The sequence below is a fragment of the Dendrobates tinctorius genome, unplaced genomic scaffold, assembly GCF_039654945.1.
Source record: "Dendrobates tinctorius isolate UK_male_01 unplaced genomic scaffold, ASM3965494v1 ptg000083l, whole genome shotgun sequence".
NCBI classification, from domain to species: domain Eukaryota; kingdom Metazoa; phylum Chordata; class Amphibia; order Anura; family Dendrobatidae; genus Dendrobates; species Dendrobates tinctorius.
In genome coordinates, this window is record NW_027361751.1 from 17,263,208 (window position 1) to 17,284,105 (window position 20,898).

The 20,898-nt window shown below is 48.4% G+C and overlaps 1 protein-coding gene across 8 annotated transcripts in view; it reads right to left on the minus strand.

The window, feature by feature from the left end:
- The window catches only part of HOMER1 (homer scaffold protein 1), a 183,167-nt gene extending 162,672 nt beyond the window's left edge, over positions 1 to 20,495 (minus strand). Inside the window, exons 1-3 of one of the 8 annotated variants that reach the window (XM_073584162.1) lie at positions 20,370 to 20,495; positions 19,520 to 19,750; positions 13,698 to 14,253 (exon numbers count right to left, since the gene is read on the minus strand). In XM_073584162.1, the coding sequence (XP_073440263.1) occupies positions 13,698 to 13,702 (5 nt within the window). In that variant the 5' untranslated portion in view covers positions 13,703 to 14,253; positions 19,520 to 19,750; positions 20,370 to 20,495. Of the gene's footprint in view, positions 1 to 13,697; positions 14,254 to 19,519; positions 19,751 to 20,035; positions 20,278 to 20,330 lie in introns of those variants that run through there. The other 7 variants (XM_073584161.1, XM_073584165.1, XM_073584160.1 and 4 more) reach the window with 7 other exon arrangements.
- Between the last annotated feature and the right edge of the window lie 403 nt (positions 20,496 to 20,898).

Genomic DNA, 20,898 nt, shown 5'->3' on the forward strand with positions numbered 1-20,898 from the left:
ACTATTCTGAACAGAGAAGTTCACATGGGTTCATAAAAAAATATACAATTTCGAATGAAACAGTGGGGGGAGTTAAATTGGTCAGGAATAGTTTACCTAATACATTGGCAGTGCATTGAATTTGTAGGACAAGGTTTACTTTCACACTTTGGTGGGCCCTTGAGTTGATCAGTTATTGTTCAATTTCACACCTTGGTCAGCCAATGTTTACACAGCTCACTATTTTTTTTTTAAACTGGACTAATCCTAACTGCAATTCTCAGGTGAGAAGACAAAAACATTATGGTTTAAACTTGCAAAAATAAATGGGTTTCACATACTGCTGCACCTGCTTTCTTTCACTAAAAAAACACTGCATAAACACTGAAAGAATTGACATGCTGCAGTTCTAAAAATATGTAGCAGTTTTCCAAATCAATCAGAAGAAAAACATAACAATGTGAGTGCAGGAGATTTCTGAAATCTCATTGCTTTTGCTGGTACTAGAAAAAGGCAGCTTACATAAAAAAAAGCAGCAAAAACGCAAGTGTGAGCATAGCCTATAGGATACACAGAGGATAGGATATAAAATAAGGATATAAAATACTTAAATGGCAATACTGGTAAATTTGAACAGAAGATCACGAATGAGACAATTTTTTTTAAATGTAGGTACAGTCTGACCAAAACTGGGCATGGATGAGAAAGATCAGACAAATCTGCATGAAATCTGACATCAAACCTTATCCCATACATGTATTGGAAAATGAGAAACTGGGTCTGAGCAGAAAAAGTAAATTAATGTGCATGCAAAATGTAATTGCATATGAACACATGACCTTTACACAGAGAAAACCATTGTGCATTCTGTGCATATAAGGGTGTGACCGCCCTGTTTCTGAGTTGGAAAATCCATCCTGTCTGGCCTATACTATTACTGGTGGTTCAGTCCCTCTGTCCTTGTTCACATTTACGTCACTTGACAAGTGGAAAGGTTTTAAATACAAGAGTTAGGACTGTCCCACAAGGGTTGCCGTGACGTGGCGGGATGGCTTCTACATTATTTTGATCAAAATTATGTTAACTAATACCCTTATTATTACTATTATTACTACCTTCATGCAATTTTTGCAATATATATTTTTTTACTTTTTTATTCCAGGATCTTTGTTTTGTGTTTTGCTTTTGGTTTTCTATGTATTGGAAAATATCTGTGCACAAAAAAAACCCACATGGACAAACCAGTGGATTATCCTCACACAGATTATCCCCCTTGAATGGATCCATGGGAATGTGTACTGCAAACGTGGAGAAGGCACAGGACCTCCCTCCTTGTCACTGGTATGTGACCCAGTGACTGGACGTCCCAGTGAAACACTTCTATCCTATCCCATGGATACATCATAGTTTTGATTAAGGTAATAGAGGATTAAAAAAATTATCACTTTAGAGAATAAGTCATAGAATCATAGAATCGTAAAGTTGGAAGGGACCTCCTGGGCCATCTGGTCCAACCCCCTGCTCAAAGCAGGATTCACTAAATCATCCCAAACAGATGTCTATCCAGCCTCTGTTTGAAGACTTCCATTGAAGGAGAACGCACCACCTCTCGTGGCAACCTGTTCCACTCATTGATCACTCTAACTGTCAAAAAGTTTTTTCTAATATCTAATCTGTGTCTCCTAACATTCAGTTTCATCCCATTGCTTCTAGTCTTTCCTTGTGCAAATGAGAATAAAGATGATCATTCTACAATGTGACAGCCCTTGAGATATTTGTAGACAGCTATTAAGTCTCCTCTCAGTCTTCTCTTTTGCAAGCTAAACATTCCCAAATCATGCAACCTTTCCTCATAAGGCAGGGTTTGCAGACCGGTCACCATTCTGGTGGCTCTTTTCTGAACTTGCTCCAGTTTGTTGATGTCTTTTTTAAAATGTGGCGCCCAAAACTGGAGACAGTATTCCGGATGAGGTCTGACCAAAGAGGAGTAGAGGGTAATAATGACTTCACGTCATCTAGACTGTATGCTTGCTTCTGTTAATACATCCTAGAATTGCATTTGACTTTTTGCTGCTGCATCACTGTTGACTCATATTCAGTCTGTGATCTATTAGTATATCCAAGTCTTTTTCACATGTGCTGTCACTTAGCCCTATTCCTCCCATTCTGTATATGCTTTCTTCATTTTTATTGCCCAGATGTAGTACTTTGCATTTTTCCCTGTTAAAAACCATTCTGTTAGTTGCTGCCCACTGCTCCAGTTTATCTTTTTGAATCCTCTCTCCCTCTTCTCTAGTATTAGCTATCCATCCTATCTTTGTGTCATCAGCAAATTTAATCAGTTTACCCTCAATTCCTTCATCTAAATCATTGATAAAGATGTTGAACAATACAGGGCCCAGGACAGAGCCCTGTGGTGTTAGGAACGGCGGAACGCACTAAATAAAATAATAATAAAGTGCGTTCGCCGCTCGGGGTCCACTGTGCAGTAGGTGGTATACCTGCTGCTAAGTGGTGGCAGACAAGCAATATGGCGGTATAATGCACACAGGTTAAACTTCACCCGTATTGCGCAGAGACGCCTCTGTTCACACACAGAGGTGCTGCAACAAAAAACACACAAAACGCTGAACCTGTTAGTGACACAGGCTTCAGGTAGATGCACACACGGTATCTGGTCACAGGAGCAGGACCCAAGACAGAGGAGCTGCGTCCCTCTAGACCTACCGTGTGTGCGACGTCACTGCTGCGAACGCCTAGAAGGGCTGCAACTGCAGCGCGGCGTAGGACACTGCCGCTCGACGACAAAGCCAGATAGCAAGCGCGATGTCGGACGCTAGCGTAGCGGTGCGGTGAGCACAGTGGCTTAAGGCATGCCACTGACTGGTGCAGACTACTGAACTAATTCCCTAACCACATGGGTAATATCAGAGGGAAGGGGTTTCATAATAAGTCAGTCACCAGAATCGTACATTCGTCACCATTCACACATAGCAAGTATAGTCTATACTAGCGCATGGCGGAACAGCCATGCGTGCCTTTTATAGCAGCCGGGACCTTCTGCACGCTTTCAGATCTCTGAGATGGACCAATGAGAACTGGAGCGGGACCTGAGCACATGACTCCTGATCTCCAATGGGAGATCATCCCATGACCATGCCCAGTAAGGGGACAGAAGGGCATAGCCTCAGGAGAGATTTGCTGCAAGGCCATCTCCTCTGCAATCTCCTCTGCAGTGGAAAAATAGGAGGAGAGTGCAGAATGTGAGGATCTGGATCCCTGCTGAGTAAACGCAGAAATCTGACTCCTAACACTGTGGTACCCCACTTCCCACTTGAGACATTCTTCCTACTGGATGTGCAGCCATTTACGACCACTCTTTTGGTCCGATCACTAAGCCAGTTATGAATCCACCTAACAGTTGCCTTGTCCATTCCATACCTAGTCATTTTTTCAATAAGGATTGTGTGAGATACTTTGTCAAATGCTTTGCTGAAGTCAAGATATACTATATCTACAGCATTTCCCTGATCCACCCAAACAGTGATTCTGTCATAGAAGGAAATTAAGTTAGTCTGACATGACTTATTAGTTACAAACCCATGCTGACTCTGTTTAATCACTTCATTCTTATCCATGTACTGACATACATGTTGTTTCATAACTTGTTCAAAGATCTTTCCTAGTATAGAAGCTGGACTCACCGGCCTATAGTTGCCTGGGTCCATCTTCTTCCCCTTTTTGAAGATAGGAACAACATTTGCTCTTCTCCAGTCTTCTGGGACTTCTCCTGTTCTCCAAGAATTTTCAAAGATTATGGAGAGGGGTTCAAAAATTTCTTCTGCTATCTCCTTCAGTACTCTGGGGTGTAATTCATCTGCACCTGGAGACTTGAATTCATTTAGGTTAGCTAAGTGTTTCCTCACTATCTTTCTGTTTATAGATATCCTGGATTCTTCTATCCCCTTAATTATACAGTGAAGAACAGTTGATGCTACATTTCCTTTCTGAGAGAAAACAGATGCAAAATAGGAATTTAAAAGTTCGGTCTTCTCAACATCCTGTCTTACCATTTCAACATTTTCATCCTGTAAAAATCCTATAGCATCTTTGACTTTTCTTATACTTTTGACATATCCCCAAAATCCTTTATTATTGCTTTTGACATCTCTTGCAAGCCTCAATTCATTGTCTGCTTTAATAATCTGATTTGTGCCCTGCAGGCTCTGCAGACAGCATTATATTCTTCTTTAGATATGCCTCCCTCTTTCCATTTTATAAACATTTCTTTCTTCCTTTTTAGCATGTGCTTAAGTTCTGTGTTCATCCATCCTGGTTTCCTTAAATGCTTCCTATTCTTCCCTCTTTTCGGAATTGTTAACAATTGTGCTTTGAGAATTTCATTTTTCAAGATTTCCCATCCTTCCTGGACATTTTTGTCTTTAAGGATATCCAGCCATTGGATCCCTCCAATTCTCTTTCTGAATCCCTTAAAATCTGCCTTTCTGAAATCTAACCTTGATGTCTGAGTCTTCACATGTCTTCCTCCTCTAGTTATCCAAAATTCTAAAATAGCATGGTCGCTACCTCCTAGGGTCCCAGCCACTTTCACCTCCTCAACCATTTCCTCCCTGTTTATAAGGATTAGATCCAAGGTACTAGTTCCCCTTGTTTTCTCCCCTACCTTTTGGAAGATAAAGTTGTCAGCAAGAGAGGATAAGAATTTCCTTGACCTGTACAGTCATGGCCAAAAGTTTTGAGAATGACACAAATATTATATTTTCACATGATCTGCTGGCCTCTGGTTTTTATGTGTGTTTGTCAGATGTTTTTATCACATGCAGAAATATAATTGCAATCATATTATGAGTAGCAAAAGGTTATATTGACAGTTAGAATGAGTTAATGCAGCAAGTCAATATTTCAGTGTTGACCCTTCTTCTTCAGGACCTCAGCAATTCTCCCTGGCATGCTCTCAATCAACTTCTGGATCAAATCCTGACTGATAGCAGTCCATTCTTGCAAAATCAATGCTTTTATTTTGTCTGAATTTGAAGGTTTTTGTTTGTCCACCCGTCTCTTGATGATTGACCACAAGTTCTCAATGGGATTAAGATCTGGGGAGTTTCCAAGCCATGGTCCCAAAATCTCTATGTTTTGTTCCCTGAGCCATTTAGTTATCACCTTTGCTTTATGGCAAGGTGCTCCATCATGTTGAAAAAGGCATTGTTGATCGCCAAACTGCTCTTGGACGGTTGGGAGAAGTTGCTCTTGGAGGACATTCTGGTACCATTCTTTATTCATGGCTGTGTTTTTAGGCAAGACTGAGAGAGAGCCCATTCCCTTGGCTGAGAAGCAACCCCACACATGAATGGTTTCAGGATGCTTGACAGTTGGCATGAGACAAGACTGGTGGTAGCGCTCACCTGGTCTTCTCCGAATAAGCCGTTTTCCAGATGTCCCAAACAATCGAAAAGGGGATTCATCAGAGAAAATGACTTTACCCCAGTCCTCAGCAGTCCACTCCCTGTACCCCTTGCAGAATATCAGTCTGTCCATGATGTTTTTCCTGGAGAGAAGTGGCTTCTTTGCTGCCCTCCTTGAGACCAGGCCTTGCTCCAAGAGTCTCCGCCTCACAGTGCGTGCAGATGCACTCACACCTGCCTGCTGCCATTCCTGAGCAAGCTCTGCACTGCTGGTAGCCCAATCCCGCAGCTGAAACACTTTTAAGATGCGGTCCTGGCGCTTGCTGGTCTTTCTTGGGCGCCCTGGAGCCTTTTTGGCAACAAGGGAACCTCTCTCCTTGAAGTTCTTGATGATGCGATAGATTGTTGACTGAGGTGCAATCTTTTTAGCTGCGATACTCTTCCCTGTTAGGCCATTTTTGTGCAGTGCAATGATGACTGCACGTGTTTCTTTAGAGATAACCATGGTTAACAGAAGAGAAACAATGATGCCAAGCACCAGCCTCCTTTTAAAGTGTCCAGTGGTGTCATTCTTACTTAATCATGACAGATTGATCTCCAGGCCTGTCCTCATCAACACCCACACCTGTGTTAATGGAGCAATCACTGAAACGATGTTAGCTGGTCCTTTTAAGGCAGGGCCGCAATGATGTTGAAATGTGTTTGGGGGTATAAAGTTCATTTTCTAGGCAAATATTGACTTTGCAAGTAATTGCTGTTAAGCTGATCACTCTTTATAACATTCTGGAGTATATGCAAATTGCCATTAGAAAAAATGAAGCAGTAGACTTTGTAAAAATTAATATTTGTGTCATTCTCAAAACTTTTGGCCATGACTGTAGAGAACAGTCTATGCAGCTATCAGCTATCATCTCTCATATGCACTATATACTACATATATATATATATATACACATTTACATTACAACATCTACTGATATTTAAAGGGAATCTGTCACCCCTTTTTTGAGATATCATATAATGATATCATTCAATTGTGTGTCACATAAGGATTCTCTTAGTACTTTTGCTTCCCCCTGACTCCGCACCCTTCATGCATAAATACCTTTTTTATATCGGTTCAGATGTATGTAAACTGCCGCTGTCCGGTCCGCTGGGCGGGGCTTATTTACCTGCTCCCCCCCTCCCTGTCTTGCTCTACGCATTTCTTCTTGTGTTGAGCAAGACAGGGAGGGGGGGAGCAGTTGAATAAGCCCCGCCCATCGGACCGGACAGCGGCAGTTTACATACATCTGAACTGATATAAAAAAGTATTTATGCATGAAAGGTGAGGGGTCAGGGGGAAGCAAAAGTACTAAGAGAATCATTATGTGACACACAATTGAATGATATCATTATATGATATCTCAAAAAAGGGGTGACAGATTCCTTTTAAATAGAACCTGTCACAAAATAAAAAGTGGCCAATTTTTGCTTTTATTTCGTTACTCCCTTTCCTCTGAGTATTCAATTTTTTTTTCCAAAACCATCATATGGTCCCTGAGATATAAACCTTTTTATCTTTTTTTTATGGTCTTTACCCTACACATGTGGCCAACGGGGTAATAATGCAGAGCTGCCTATGGATACACCCCAGAGGATCCTGAGAACACAAAATTAGCAGTGATTGAAAAAATAACATATCTCTGGAGCTCTATGGCAGATTTTAAAAAACAAAACAAAAACTGGAACACTCGGGAGCAGGGGGAATAATATAAGTGCTGGTCACTTTTGATATGGTGACAGGTCCTCTGTAACTATAGCTTTTTATCTGTGCATTATTGTCCAGACCTACATTCATAATTCTGCAGGGATCAGAGTGAAAATCTGCTAGCAGTTGTTGCAGTTAATATGTCTGCACAGCATTTGCGCTGGTGATTTGTCTTCTGTAAATTGCGACCTCCGCTATGCTGTTAGAAGGATAGTGCTATTTGTTACTGTTAGAAAAGTCCCCTGGCAAAAAACTGATGGCAGGGTATCTTGCTGCAGGCACACCTGTTATGATTGGGTCACCGAGGAGGAAAACAAAACCAAGCTAAGTCACAGAAAACCAGAGAGGTTGGTAACTACGCGGATTGCAGACCCCTAATCCTAACCACACAACTAACAGCCGCCGTGGAGCGTACCTACGATGATTCTAGACGCCTCGTCACAGCCGGATGACTAAATAAGCCTAAAGCAAGAAAAAAGGAAATCTAAACTGCCCCAGAGCAGACCCCAAAGGAATAGACAGCCCCCACACATGTATTGTTGGTGAAACAAGATGAAAGCACAAACACAGGTAGGAAAATAGGCTGAGCAAACGATGGGGCCCACACTAACTAGAAAGGACAGGAAAGGAAAGATACTGTCTGCAATCACACAAAAAACCCTGCAAAAATGTCCAACACTTCTGATAGCAAAAAAAACCCTGAAGTCACTAGACTTCACCCACTATACCAGCACTCTGGCATATTCTGAGAACAGAGCAAAAAGAGGCCAATCTAATAAGGGACAAAAAGCAAACTGGCACATACAGTAACATAAGAGTGGAAATTCAGCACAGACCCAGCCGGGGCTGGCTGACCACACAAAAACTGAATAGACAAAACCAAATCAAATGTGAACATTAGCAGAGAAAACTTAGCTTGAGAAGACAGGAACTGAGCTGGAAACCAAGACCTCAGGAGGCAGGAAAAAATCACCAGCATGGGAATAGGGAGTCGGCTGTCTTAGTGGCAGGTCTCTGTTAATTAGATCAGCTTCATTACCTCCTGCCACCACCAGAGGGAGCCTGGAAAGAGAACTCACAACTTCTCTGCCAGCACAAACAGTTCCCTCACCAGAAACCAGAGGCAGACCAGAAAATGAGTTCACAACACACACCCATGGCTTAGGTGTATCCTCTGGAAGCTAACATGAAGTGTTCAATGCCAATAGGAAGAATTGCACATTGAAATCAATTGCCTGCCCACCTAATAAATATGCATTACGAATCACTTTTGGAGCTGACCGGTTGACCACCTGCCTCTTTTCTATTAAATCAGAAATATCTAATAATTCATTTGTAGTGGTCTCTTTTACTAGAGCCCCTCATTAACTCAGTTTTTCTGGATATCCCACTTTAGGCCGATTCTTTACATTTTTTTAAATAATCTAACAGGACAAGGGAGACTGTCAGTAAGTTGCTAATTTCCATATACGTCTTGGTGCCAACCTCCAATAAGCATATACAACCAAAAATGATCTCCGACAGAGCACACTCTGACTCTTTCCACATTAATTTAGTCAATGGCCCCATCAGTGCCTTTGAATCCCATTATCTAGGGCTTCGGGCGTAAGCCCTAACAAAGCCACTGGATGGATGCTGATATGCTTTGTGAACATGGCCTTAGGCTAAGAAATCTGGAGCACTACACCCACGCCCGTAATGCTGGACAACAACAAAAAATAGCTGAAACTAAATAAAGTTAAATAAAAAAAAATGTGCAAGGCAAATATTAATATATATGGTGCAAATAAAAAAAGTCTTTATTAGAACCATTTTTACGCCAGAAATAAAGGCGCAAATACAATGATGAATCGAGGCCTCTATAAATGGACTCATTTTGTGCCAATTATTCATTGTCAGTCCGACTGGTCAAACTATCGATGCATTCACGGCAGCAAAAAGCGAAATGTTCCATACGTAAATGACCTACAGCTTAAATCAATCAATGTTAAACAGCTTTTTTTATTTTGCAATGTGGGCCCGAATCATTGTTTTCAGTTATTTTTTAGGGTCATTTTTCTTTTTTGACTTTTTTTTGACTTTCACTAATGTATCATTGCGCCAAAGTCAGCAAATTGGCATATGCAATTCATTTTTTTTTGTTTTCAATTTTCATTCTGCCTTTAACTGTTTTAGGACTTTAACAACTTTTTGTAAGAAAAAATTGCAAAAAAAAATGCAACTTTTACAAAAAATAAATCACTCCAGGAGGAATCGGAATGGAGTTGCATCAGATTTGGCAACTTTTTCAGACTGTTGCAGTTGATGAATCCGTTTAAAACATCTGGGAAAGCCAGAAGGATGTAGAAATCAGAAAAATAATAGGCAACTTGAAAAAAAAGGAGTGAATTGGTGGATGAATTTGACGCAAATCAAAATGTATGAACGCCAAAAAAATGGTGGAAATACAATGAATTAAAAATAAAAAAAATTCCGACTCTTACAATTTTCAATCTGGCCACTAAAACTAATTCTAGGCTGACACTTCTTGGATTGTTGAGATTTCTTTTCAGCAGTCACCTAATTTACTAACATAGGTAGGATATCTATTTAAAGAAAGTAACACAGGATCCACCATTAATAATAAGTGACGTCACAGCTCGCCTCCTCCTCCTCTCTGCACAGGTCACATAGAAGTAACATCTCCAGATTACTGTTTTCCTAAGGCCCATGCGTCTGCTGTAAAGTATATCACTGAATGCCACTTACAGAAGCATAGGCAAAATTGTCACCACCATAACCGTGGACAAAAAACAGAATACAAAAATTAAGAGTCAGAAAATAAAAACATGTAAAAAAACATCTATTTTTAATAATAAGGGTAAACAGATTAAGAAATGCTTCTCAGATGGGCAATGAGACACAGAAAATGCTGCGACTCCTTCCTTGCTGAACTCCTCATTCCTGGTTATGAAGCCACATTAGCTTTTTGCACTAAACATACTTACCGTAGATTCATGAGCAGAAGCCGACATCGTAGAAAGCTCTTGTGCCAGAACCTCACCCGGGTGCAACGCCATGACTGTGTCTGGGAGCTGCACAGCATATTCTGTGCATGCGCTGTTATTTATCATCTCAGACCAGACCAGATGGCTTCCTACCCAGGACTGACATCAGGTAGCTGTCAGACAATATGGGGCCGACATCATGAAGCAATGCTTTGCTCAGTAGCTCGCACATTACTATTGGAGCCTGTCAGTATCGTACTGGATGGAAGCGTCTTTGCTGGAGTGGACCATCTGATCGCCATGGGTCGGGATTCTCTAATCCCCAGCGATCAGCTGTCCCTGGCGGAGGACGTCACAGGCAGACACACACACATTTCTGCTCCATCTACAGCGATTTTTATACAGAAAAAGGAATCACTTAGCAGAGTCTTGCTGGTCGCTAAAAGTAAATCATTGATTTTCCTGAAAATTGCATGTACATCTTAGACTATCAATCTTAACATTGGTACGATCACTTGTGTTTCCTTCTCTCACTACAAGCGGACGGGCTATCGGCAAAGCGCAATTTTGAGTTCAGCATAAAATGTGATCAACGACGGATGAGTGAGCTATCACTGATCGCTTACTCGCTGCATATGTCCACATTGATCTAACGATCATGTCCCTGTACAAAAAGACCCCTAAGGCACGGACGAGCGGGCTTCACCTCAGAGTGTCTCTCCATTTTAGCACATATGAGCGGGCCCAGAGAGGGAGACCTGACACGCTGACATCTGTACGTCCTAAATAGACATATGGACAGGAGCTGCTGTGATAAGATAAACCAGGAAATTCATCAATACTTAAAGGGGACATCCAGGACTTTGTGAAAAATAACAAAATGTTCCTACTTACTAACAGGCAGGTAGCTGCTACCTACCCGCCTGTTGTGAACGGCGGCGGTCATCGACGCTGCTGCCTCTGCTGACGTCACGTTGACAGAGTGGAGGCTTCTTTTCCTCTCCACTCTGTTGACAGGGCGGGACTTCAAATTCATTCTGATTGACAGCCGGATTCCCGCTGCCTAACTGGGGGAGCGGACTGTCAATCAAACTGATGTCGGAAGCCACACCCCATCAACAGAGGAGGGTGGAAAGGAAGCCACCACTCTGTCGACGCGACATCAGCAGAGGGAGCTGAATCCCCGGCAGGAGCCGGTCTGTGACACAGGTAGGTAGGTAGCAACTATCTGATTGTTAGTGCTTAGGCACATTTTTATTTTTCCCCTTTAAAGGGGAACATAAAGGCATTCCATTTCTATTTCAAGGGAAGGGGAGGACACAAAAGAGTATACAGACATTACAGGATCACAGCTAATTCTGTTTCTGAGGTTAAACGTTTCACCACTTGTTTTTAAACAATGTTTTACCTCAAAGAAAAAATAATTTGTGATCCCATGCTGTCCTGTCTGTATCCTCTCCTTTCCTTCCTCCCCTGCCCAGGAGCTGTGGTATGATCAGACCATGTTCCTGTACAGTCAGACACGGCCATTACACAGTACACAGCAGGGGCACATTTATAAGATTATCTCAGCCCAGGAACATTGTATTTAAACACATCCAATTGTGGAAATTATTATTATACCAAGATCTACTGATTAAAATCCACTTTTGTTCATAGGAAAACCCCTTTAATGCAAACAAATGACGATTGCAGCATTCCAAATGTATTTCATGGGCAACTAAACAAGACAAAGCACCCCTCATTTTTGCAGCTAGCCTTATGTATACTCCTCATTTCTCTCCACCTTCATCCTTCCATACATGTAAAGATCTAATTGCAAGACCCACTGTCCCCCATCATGTATCTATCGTAAGGTCCACCATCTTCTGCTCATCCTCTCCCTGCTTTACAGGGTAGCCCCAATTGGTTATAGTGGGCATTTGTTACCCATTTATAGGGGTTTCCCATAATCGCATGTTTCCATAAAATAGGAGACAACTTGCTGATCACTGTGTATCTGACCCCCCAGCAATGCTTAAAACAGATCTCCGGAACCCTGAGAAACAGGACGGCAGATCTCTGTCTTCAGTGGAGAGGATATGTGCATGCTCAGCCTCTGCTCCATTCATTGTCTATGGGACTGCAGTGGAAAATCAAATAAACCGCTCACTATTTCTGGGTTCTGTAGTCCAATTCTCAAGATCGCTGTTGGTAGCAGAGGCTCAGATTCCCAAAGATCAGCAAGTTTCCCCTATCCTATGGGAAAACCACACCTTGATGTCTACGGCATTATCAACATCTCAGATGTAGCATTCATTGAACTGCACTAGGAAATTTAAATGAAGACACCCCCTTACATGTGATGCTGATATTTATTATAGCACCATCATATTCTACAGCACTTTACATACATTATTATCATCACTGTCCCCATTGGGGCTTACAATGTAAATTCCCTATCAGTATGTTTTAGAGTGTGGGGGAAACGGAGAACCCAGAGGAAACCCATACAAACCCACAAACTCCTTGTAGATGTTGTCCTTGGTGGGATTTGAACCCAGGACCCCAAAGCTACAAAGTAACAGTGCTAACCACTGAGCCACCATGCTCATGGCACCTTAGGCAACTTCTAACTCTGCCTATCTCAGGTTCTGGCCCTGCTGCTGAAAAAGTTTTATTTTTTTGGGCTTCTGAACTATATTTTAGCATCATCCCAAGAAGAGTGATACACAGACGACTGGCGCAATAGACGGTCACGCAGTCCAAAAAAAGTGTCCAAAAGTTTCCTTGTATGTCGAGTTTGGAGACAGGCACGATACTGATCTCTTTGCACTTTATATGGTTTCTATGCTGAGTTTCGTGCACCTTTACTTGTCCCACGTCAACCTCACACTCAAAACGGTTCCTAGCCGTCTTCCCAATCCTGCATTTAATCCTTTAACTGCAAATCATTCATCCTGGTGGAGCGGTCACCTTAAATGCAATGACCTTATTTCTCCTAGAACATTGGCGTTTTTCATCTCTGCACAAGGCGGACATCTGACGCCGATGACCCCGGCCGTGATCAAACATGATACCAATTTCAGGTGTTTTACCCCGTTGCTAAATATGAGCGACGCATTAAACAACATTGCAGCTTGAGCGATCATTAACTAAATAAAGCAGTGGACGAGTTATTCTGGCGAAAGTACAAAGCGCTCGGCTCCGGATCCAGAAACCTTAATAGTATCCTGCTGCTTTAATAAGGCACGCTCTTTTATTAGAGTAGACGGACACATCCATCACTCTTAAGTGTTACATGTATTTGTGGCAGACAATAAATCCATGTTATATTAGTTTACTACCATCATCTATGCCTTAGTGTCACTTAAAGATCTCATGTGCTGATTTATGGAGCATTTAGGCTGCTTAGACCTGTACACATTATACATAAAGAACAGATCTTTCTGATAGATCTTACCAAATGCTAAGTCTTCCCTGAGAATCATAGAGATGTCTAGACTGAAGCACTCAATGTCAAGGTCATCATCATTAAAGTCATGCGATAGAAGGAAATGGTAAATTCACACTTACCCCATTTTGCCCAGATAAGATTTTGCACTGACGTGATGTGAAGAACTTTTAGAAGGTTTCTTCTTGTACCATTAGCTCTCCTCCGCCTCTCTTAAATCAGATTATACGGTCAACTCTCCTAACTTGTGTCCCTCAGCAGGGTAACACAGATACATGAAGTGTCTGGCTTTTAAATCCAAGGATAATACCAAAACCGAAGGAGAAAACAAATGAAAGGAGCGATAAGTTTTTTTTTTCCCTTATATAATTTACTGTAGTAAAAAATAACAACTGTATATTAAAAAAAGTATATCCAACAAAAAAGGCGCGCATTCATGAGCCTTCTTCTCCCACAGTCTTGTAGTTTCAGGCAACACTAGGAAGCCAGCCCAATGCTTATTCCAATCATGTCCTTCTTGACAAAGATCCGCTTCCCACGCTCCTCTTCCCACACACACAGACATATATACAGTATGCACCAGTGTGACCAATAACTGCAGACCGCCCAAGTCTCCTTCCTGTGCTAGAACCAAGCCTCTGCTTCCTCTGGGGACTTCTCTGCAGGAGGGATCCAGTGCTACAGAACACAAGGGAAAAGTATCAGGAGGCAAAGCGGATGGATGGATGGAGCGATGGGTGGGTGGATGGACGGACGGACAAAATGGTGGATGGGTGGACAAATAGATAGATAGATAGATAATAGCTAGACAGATAGATAGATACATAATAGACAGATAGATACATAATAGACAGATAGATAGATAGATAGATAGATAATAGCTAGACAGATAGATAGATACATAATAGACAGATAGATAGATAGATAGATAGATAGATAGATAGATAGATAGATAGATGATAAATAGATCTATAGATGATGTTAATAAGTAGCTGCTCCTCACAGACAGGCCCCGCTCACTCCAGCATTATTATTATTACTTCTCTCACTCATGGAGGAGATTATATAACGCTGATTTGTGTGGCTTCTTTCAGTCACTCACTACAATCCAGTGATCATGAAGGAGCAGAGCTTAGGACCCAGGTGCCACCAGGTGCAAGTTAACAGACACTGGCATGTTCCCCCTGTGCAGGGCATACACCCCGGGATTAGGCTACACTGGCATGTGCCCCCTGTGCAGGGCATACACCCCGGGATTAGGCTACACTGGCATGTGCCCCCTGTGCAGGGCATACACCCCGGGATTAGGCTACACTGGCATGTGCCCCCTGTGCAGGGCATACACCCCCGGAATTAGGCTAGCAGACACTGGCACGTTCCCCCTGTACAGGGCATACACCCCCGGGATTGGGCTAGCAAACACTGGCATGTGCCCCCTGTGCAGGGCATACACCCCCCAGATTAGGCTAGCAGACGCTGGCATGTGCCCCCTGTGCAGGACATACACCCCGGGATTGGGCTAGCAGACACTGGCATGTGCCCCCTGTGCAGGGCATACACCCCCGGGATTATGCTAGCAGACACTGGCATGTGCCCCCTGTGCAGGGCATACACCCCGGGATTGGGCTAGCAGACACTGGCATGTGCCCCCTGTGCAGGGCATACACCCTGGGATTAGGCTAGCAGACACTGGCATGTGCCCCCTGTGCAGGACATACACCCCGGGATTAGGCTAGCAGACACTGGCATGTGCCCCCTGTGCAGGACATACACCCCGGGATTGGGCTAGCAGACACTGGCATGTGCCCCCTGTGCAGGGCATGCACCCCGGGATTAGGCTAGCAGACACTGGCATGTGCCCCCTGTGCAGGGCATGCACCCCGGGATTGGGCTAGCAGACACTGGCATGTGCCCCCTGTGCAGGGCATACACCCCGGGATTGGGCTAGCAGACACTGGCATGTGCCCCCTGTGCAGGGCATGCACCCCGGGATTGGGCTAGCAGACACTGGCATGTGCCCCCTGTGCAGGGCATACACCCCGGGATTGGGCTAGCAGACACTGGCATGTGCCCCCTGTGCAGGGCATACACCCCGGGATTGGGCTAGCAGACACTGCCATGTGCCCCCTGTGCAGGGCATGCACCCCGGGATTGGGCTAGCAGACACTGGCATGTGCCTCCTGTGCAGGGCATGCACCCCGGGATTGGGCTAGCAGACACTGGCATGTGCCCCCTGTGCAGGGCATGCACCCCAGGATTGGGCTAGCAGACACTGGCATGTGCCTCCTGTGGAGGGCATGCACCCCGGGATTGGGCTAGCAGACACTGGCATGTGCCCCCTGTGCAGGGCATGCACCCCGGGATTGGGCTAGAGCAGACACTGGCATGTGCCTCCTGTGCAGGGTATGCACCCCGGGATTGGGCTAGCAGACACTAGCATGTGCCCCCTGTACAGGGCATGCACCCCGGGATTGGGCTAGCAGACACTGGCATGTGCCTCCTGTGCAGGGCATGCACCCCGGGATTGGGCTAGAGCAGACAGTGGCATGTGCCCCCTGTACAGGGCATGCACCCCGGGATTGGGCTAGCAGACACTGCCATGTGCCCCCTGTGCAGGGCTTTTCCCCCCCGGGATTGGGCTAGCAGACACTGGCATGTGCCCCCTGTGTAGGACGTACACCCCGGGATTGGGCTAGCAGACACTGGCATGTTCCCCCTGTGCAGGGCATGCACCCCGGGATTGGGCTAGCAGACACTGCCATGTGCCCCCAGTGCAGGGCATGTACCCCGGGATTGGGCTAGCAGACACTGGCATTTGCCCCCTGTGTAGGGCGTACACCCCGGGATTGGGCTAGCAGACACTGGCATGTGCCCCCTGTGCAGGACATACACCCCGGGATTGGACTAGCAGACACTGGCATGTGCCCCCTGTGCAGGGCATGCACCCCGGGATTGGGCTAGAGCAGACACTGGCATGTGCCCCCTGTACAGGGCATGCACCCCGGGATTGGGCTAGCAGACACTGGCATGTGCCCCCTGTGCAGGGCATACACCCCGGGACTGGGCTAGCAGACACTGGCATGTTCCCCCTTTGCAGGGCATACACCCCGGGATTGGGCTAGCAGACACTGGCATGTGCCCCCTGTGCAGGGCATGCACCCCGGGATTGGGCTAGCAGACACTGGCATGTGCCTCCTGTGCAGGGCATGCACCCCGGGATTGGGCTAGCAGACACTGGCATGTGCCCCCTGTGCAGGGCATACACCCCGGGACTGGGCTAGCAGACACTGGCATGTGCCCCCTGTGCAGGGCATGCACCCCGGGATTGGGCTAGCAGACACTGGCATGTTCCCCCTGTGCAGGGCATGCACCCCGCGATTGGGCTAGCAGACACTGGCATGTGCCTCCTGTGCAGGGCATGCACCCCGGGATTGGGCTAGCAGACACTAGCATGTGCCCCCTGTGCAGGGCATGCACCCTGGGATTGGACTAGCAGACACTGGCATGTGCCTCCTGTGCAGGGCATACACCCCGGGATTGGGCAAGCAGACACTGGCATGTGCCCCCTGTGCAGGGCATGCACCCCGGGATTGGGCTAGCAGACACTGGCATGTTCCCCCTGTGCAGGGCATGCACCCTGGGATTGGGCTAGCAGACACTGGCATGTGCCTCCTGTGCAGGGCATGCACACCGGGATTGGGCTAGCAGACACTGGCATGTGCCCCCTGTGCAGGGCATGCACCCCGGGATTGGGCTAGCAGACACTGGCATGTGCCCCCTGTGCAGGGCATGCACCCCGGGATTGGGCTAGCAGACACTGGCATGTGCCCCCTGTGCAGGGCATACACCCCGGGACTGGGCTAGCAGACACTGGCATGTGCCCCCTGTGCAGGGCATGCACCCCGGGATTGGGCTAGCAGACACTGCCATGTTCCCCCTGTGCAGGGCATGCACCCCGCGATTGGGCTAGCAGATACTGGCATGTGCCTCCTGTGCAGGGCATGCACCCCGGGATTGGGCTAGCAGACACTGGCATGTGCCCCCTGTGCAGGGCATGCACCCCGGGATTGGGCTAGCAGACACTGGCATGTGCCCCCTGTGCAGGGCATGCACCCTGGGATTGGACTAGCAGACACTGGCATGTGCCTCCTGTGCAGGGCATACACCCCGGGATTGGGCTAGCAGACACTGGCATGTGCCCCCTGTGCAGGGCATGCACCCTGGGATTGGGCTAGCAGACACTGGCATGTTCCCCCTGTGCAGGGCATACACCCCGGGATTAGGCTAGCAGACACTGGCATGTGCCTCCTGTGCAGGGCATGCACCCCGGGATTGGGCTAGCAGACACTGGCATGTGCCCCCTGTGCAGGGCATGCACCCCGGGATTGGGCTAGCAGACACTGGCATGTGCCTCCTGTGCAGGGCATGCACCCCGGGATTGGGCTAGCAGACACTGGCATGTGCCCCCTGTGCAGGGCATGCACCCCGGGATTGGGCTAGCAGACACTGGCATGTGCCCCCTGTGCAGGGCATACACCCCGGGACTGGGCTAGCAGACACTGGCATGTGCCCCCTGTGCAGGGCATGCACCCCGGGATTGGGCTAGCAGACACTGCCATGTTCCCCCTGTGCAGGGCATGCACCCCGCGATTGGGCTAGCAGACACTGGCATGTGCCTCCTGTGCAGGGCATGCACCCCGGGATTGGGCTAGCAGACACTGGCATGTGCCCCCTGTGCAGGGCATACACCCTGGGATTAGGCTAGCAGACACTGGCATGTGCCCCCTGTGCAGGGCATGCACCCCGGGACTGGGCTAGCAGACACTGGCATGTGCCTCCTGTGCAGGGCATACACCCCGGGATTGGGCTAGCAGACACTGGCATGTGCCCCCTGTGCAGGGCATACACCCCCGGGATTGGGCTAGCAGACACTGCCATGTTCCCCCTGTGCAGGGCATGCACCCCGCGATTGGGCTAGCAGACACTGGCATGTGCCCCCTGTGCAGGGCATGCACCCCGGGATTGGGCTAGCAGACACTGGCATGTGCCCCCTGTGCAGGGCATACACCCTGGGATTGGACTAGCAGACACTGGCATGTGCCTCCTGTGCAGGGCATGCACCCCGGGATTGGGCTAGCAGACACTGGCATGTGCCTCCTGTGGAGGGCATGCACCCCGGGATTGGGCTAGCAGACACTGGCATGTGCCCCCTGTGCAGGGCATACACCCCGGGACTGGGCTAGCAGACACTGGCATGTGCCCCCTGTGCAGGGCATGCACCCCGGGATTGGGCTAGCAGACACTGGCATGTGCCCCCTGTGCAGGGCATGTACCCCGGGATTGGGCTAGCAGACACTGGCATGTGCCCCCTGTGCAGGGCATGCACCCCGCGATTGGGCTAGCAGACACTGGCATGTGCCCCCTGTGCAGGGCATGCACCCCGGGATTGGGCTAGCAGACACTGGCATGTGCCCCCTGTGCAGGGCATACACCCTGGGATTGGACTAGCAGACACTGGCATGTGCCTCCTGTGCAGGGCATGCACCCCGGGATTGGGCTAGCAGACACTGGCATGTGCCTCCTGTGGAGGGCATGCACCCCGGGACTGGGCTAGCAGACACTGGCATGTGCCCCCTGTGCAGGGCATACACCCCGGGACTGGGCTAGCAGACACTGGCATGTGCCCCCTGTGCAGGGCATACACCCCGGGACTGGGCTAGCAGACACTGGCATGTGCCCCCTGTGCAGGGCATGCACCCCGGGACTGGGCTAGCAGACACTGGCATGTGCCCCCTGTGCAGGGCATGCACCCCGGGATTGGGCTCCTGCTCTACCGCTCCTCGATGCGGAGTCTCCGGTGTGACTGCAGGCTCAGGATTCTGCGGATTCATGGATGAGGTAACGGATGATGCTCGGGCAGTTGGTGGCCGGTGCCGGTGTCTACCTGTCGGGCCCGGGGTGCTGGATCCTAGCCGAGTAGCAGCGCTGGAGGCTCGGGGACGGCAGACTGTGACATTGCAGGGGCTGCAGCGTTCACCATCCGGAGCAGGACTCACACAGGCGGCGCCTTCAGCACCGCGGACAGCAGCAGTGGGCGATCGCTGGCAGCGGGTGTGCGGCCGTCAGCAGGGCACAGCACGCAGCCATCCTTCAGCTGGCGGCACCGAGCATGTCTCTGGAACACACAGTGACAGGAGGGTAACGGGGACGTGGGGAGGAGACAGCACCTACAATAACCCGGGAGCGCAGTGACAGCGCCGCCCTCAGCAGCGGCTCAGGCCTGCACCCTGATCGGGGCACGGAGGCGCCACATGCGCTGCGGCTGCTGCGGGCACTGGGCGCTCAGCCGGACCCCCACCTCCCTTTGCCCTTGCTTTTGATCCCATGCCAGCTGGGCTAGCAAGGGTTACATGCACAAGGCAGACACAACGTGCACGATGGTAGAGTGGGCGCATCTTACCGTGTGCATGCTGCCATCTGACTATACCCGTGTGCAGAAGACGCCAGCGAGCCGCATGTTATGTAATGTACAGAGAGGAGGCCGAGAGGAGCTGCGCTCCCAGCTGTCACCGCGCGGCACATGCACCGGTCCCGTCCGTGCAGGGGAAGGATGCTGCACCGGATCACCATGGAGGGAGCCCCGTGTGTATGGCGGCCGGACGGGTGCGATGTGCCTGCCGCTGTGCGGAGAGAGGGGCACCGGGTGATACGCAGCGCATATGGAGGACAGCGCACGGAGACACCGCACCACACACCGAGAATGGCAGCACTGACCGCCTGATGATGCCAGTTACCGGGGCTCTGAGGCGGGGATGCTGGCCGGGCCGGTGCCGTCAGGATGCTCAGACCTTCTCTCCATCCCACTGCTCTGGAGACATTTAAATAAGCAACGTCATCCCGTTCTCCCCTCCGCATTGACGTCACTCCCGTGTGGGGGGATGACGTCAAAGTGCTCGGCGCAGCCGGAAACGCTTTCTAAATAAGGGAAGAAGGGAGAGGCAGAGAGAGCCGGGGGGAGGGAAGAGGAGGCGAGAGCGGCCGGGGGGAGGGAAGAGGAGGCGAGAGCGGCCGGGAGAGGAAAGAGGAGGCGAGAGCGGCCGGGAGAGGGAAGAGGAGGCGAGAGCGGCCGGGGAGAGGGAAGAGGAGGCGAGAGCGGCCGGGGGGAGGGAAGAGGAGGCGAGAGCGGCCGGGAGAGGAAAGAGGAGGCGAGAGCGGCAAGAGGAGGCGAGAGCGGCCGGGGAGAGGGAAGAGGAGGCGAGAGCGGCCGGGAGAGGGACGAGGAGGCGAGAGCGACCGGGAGAGGAAAGAGGAGGCGAGAGCGGC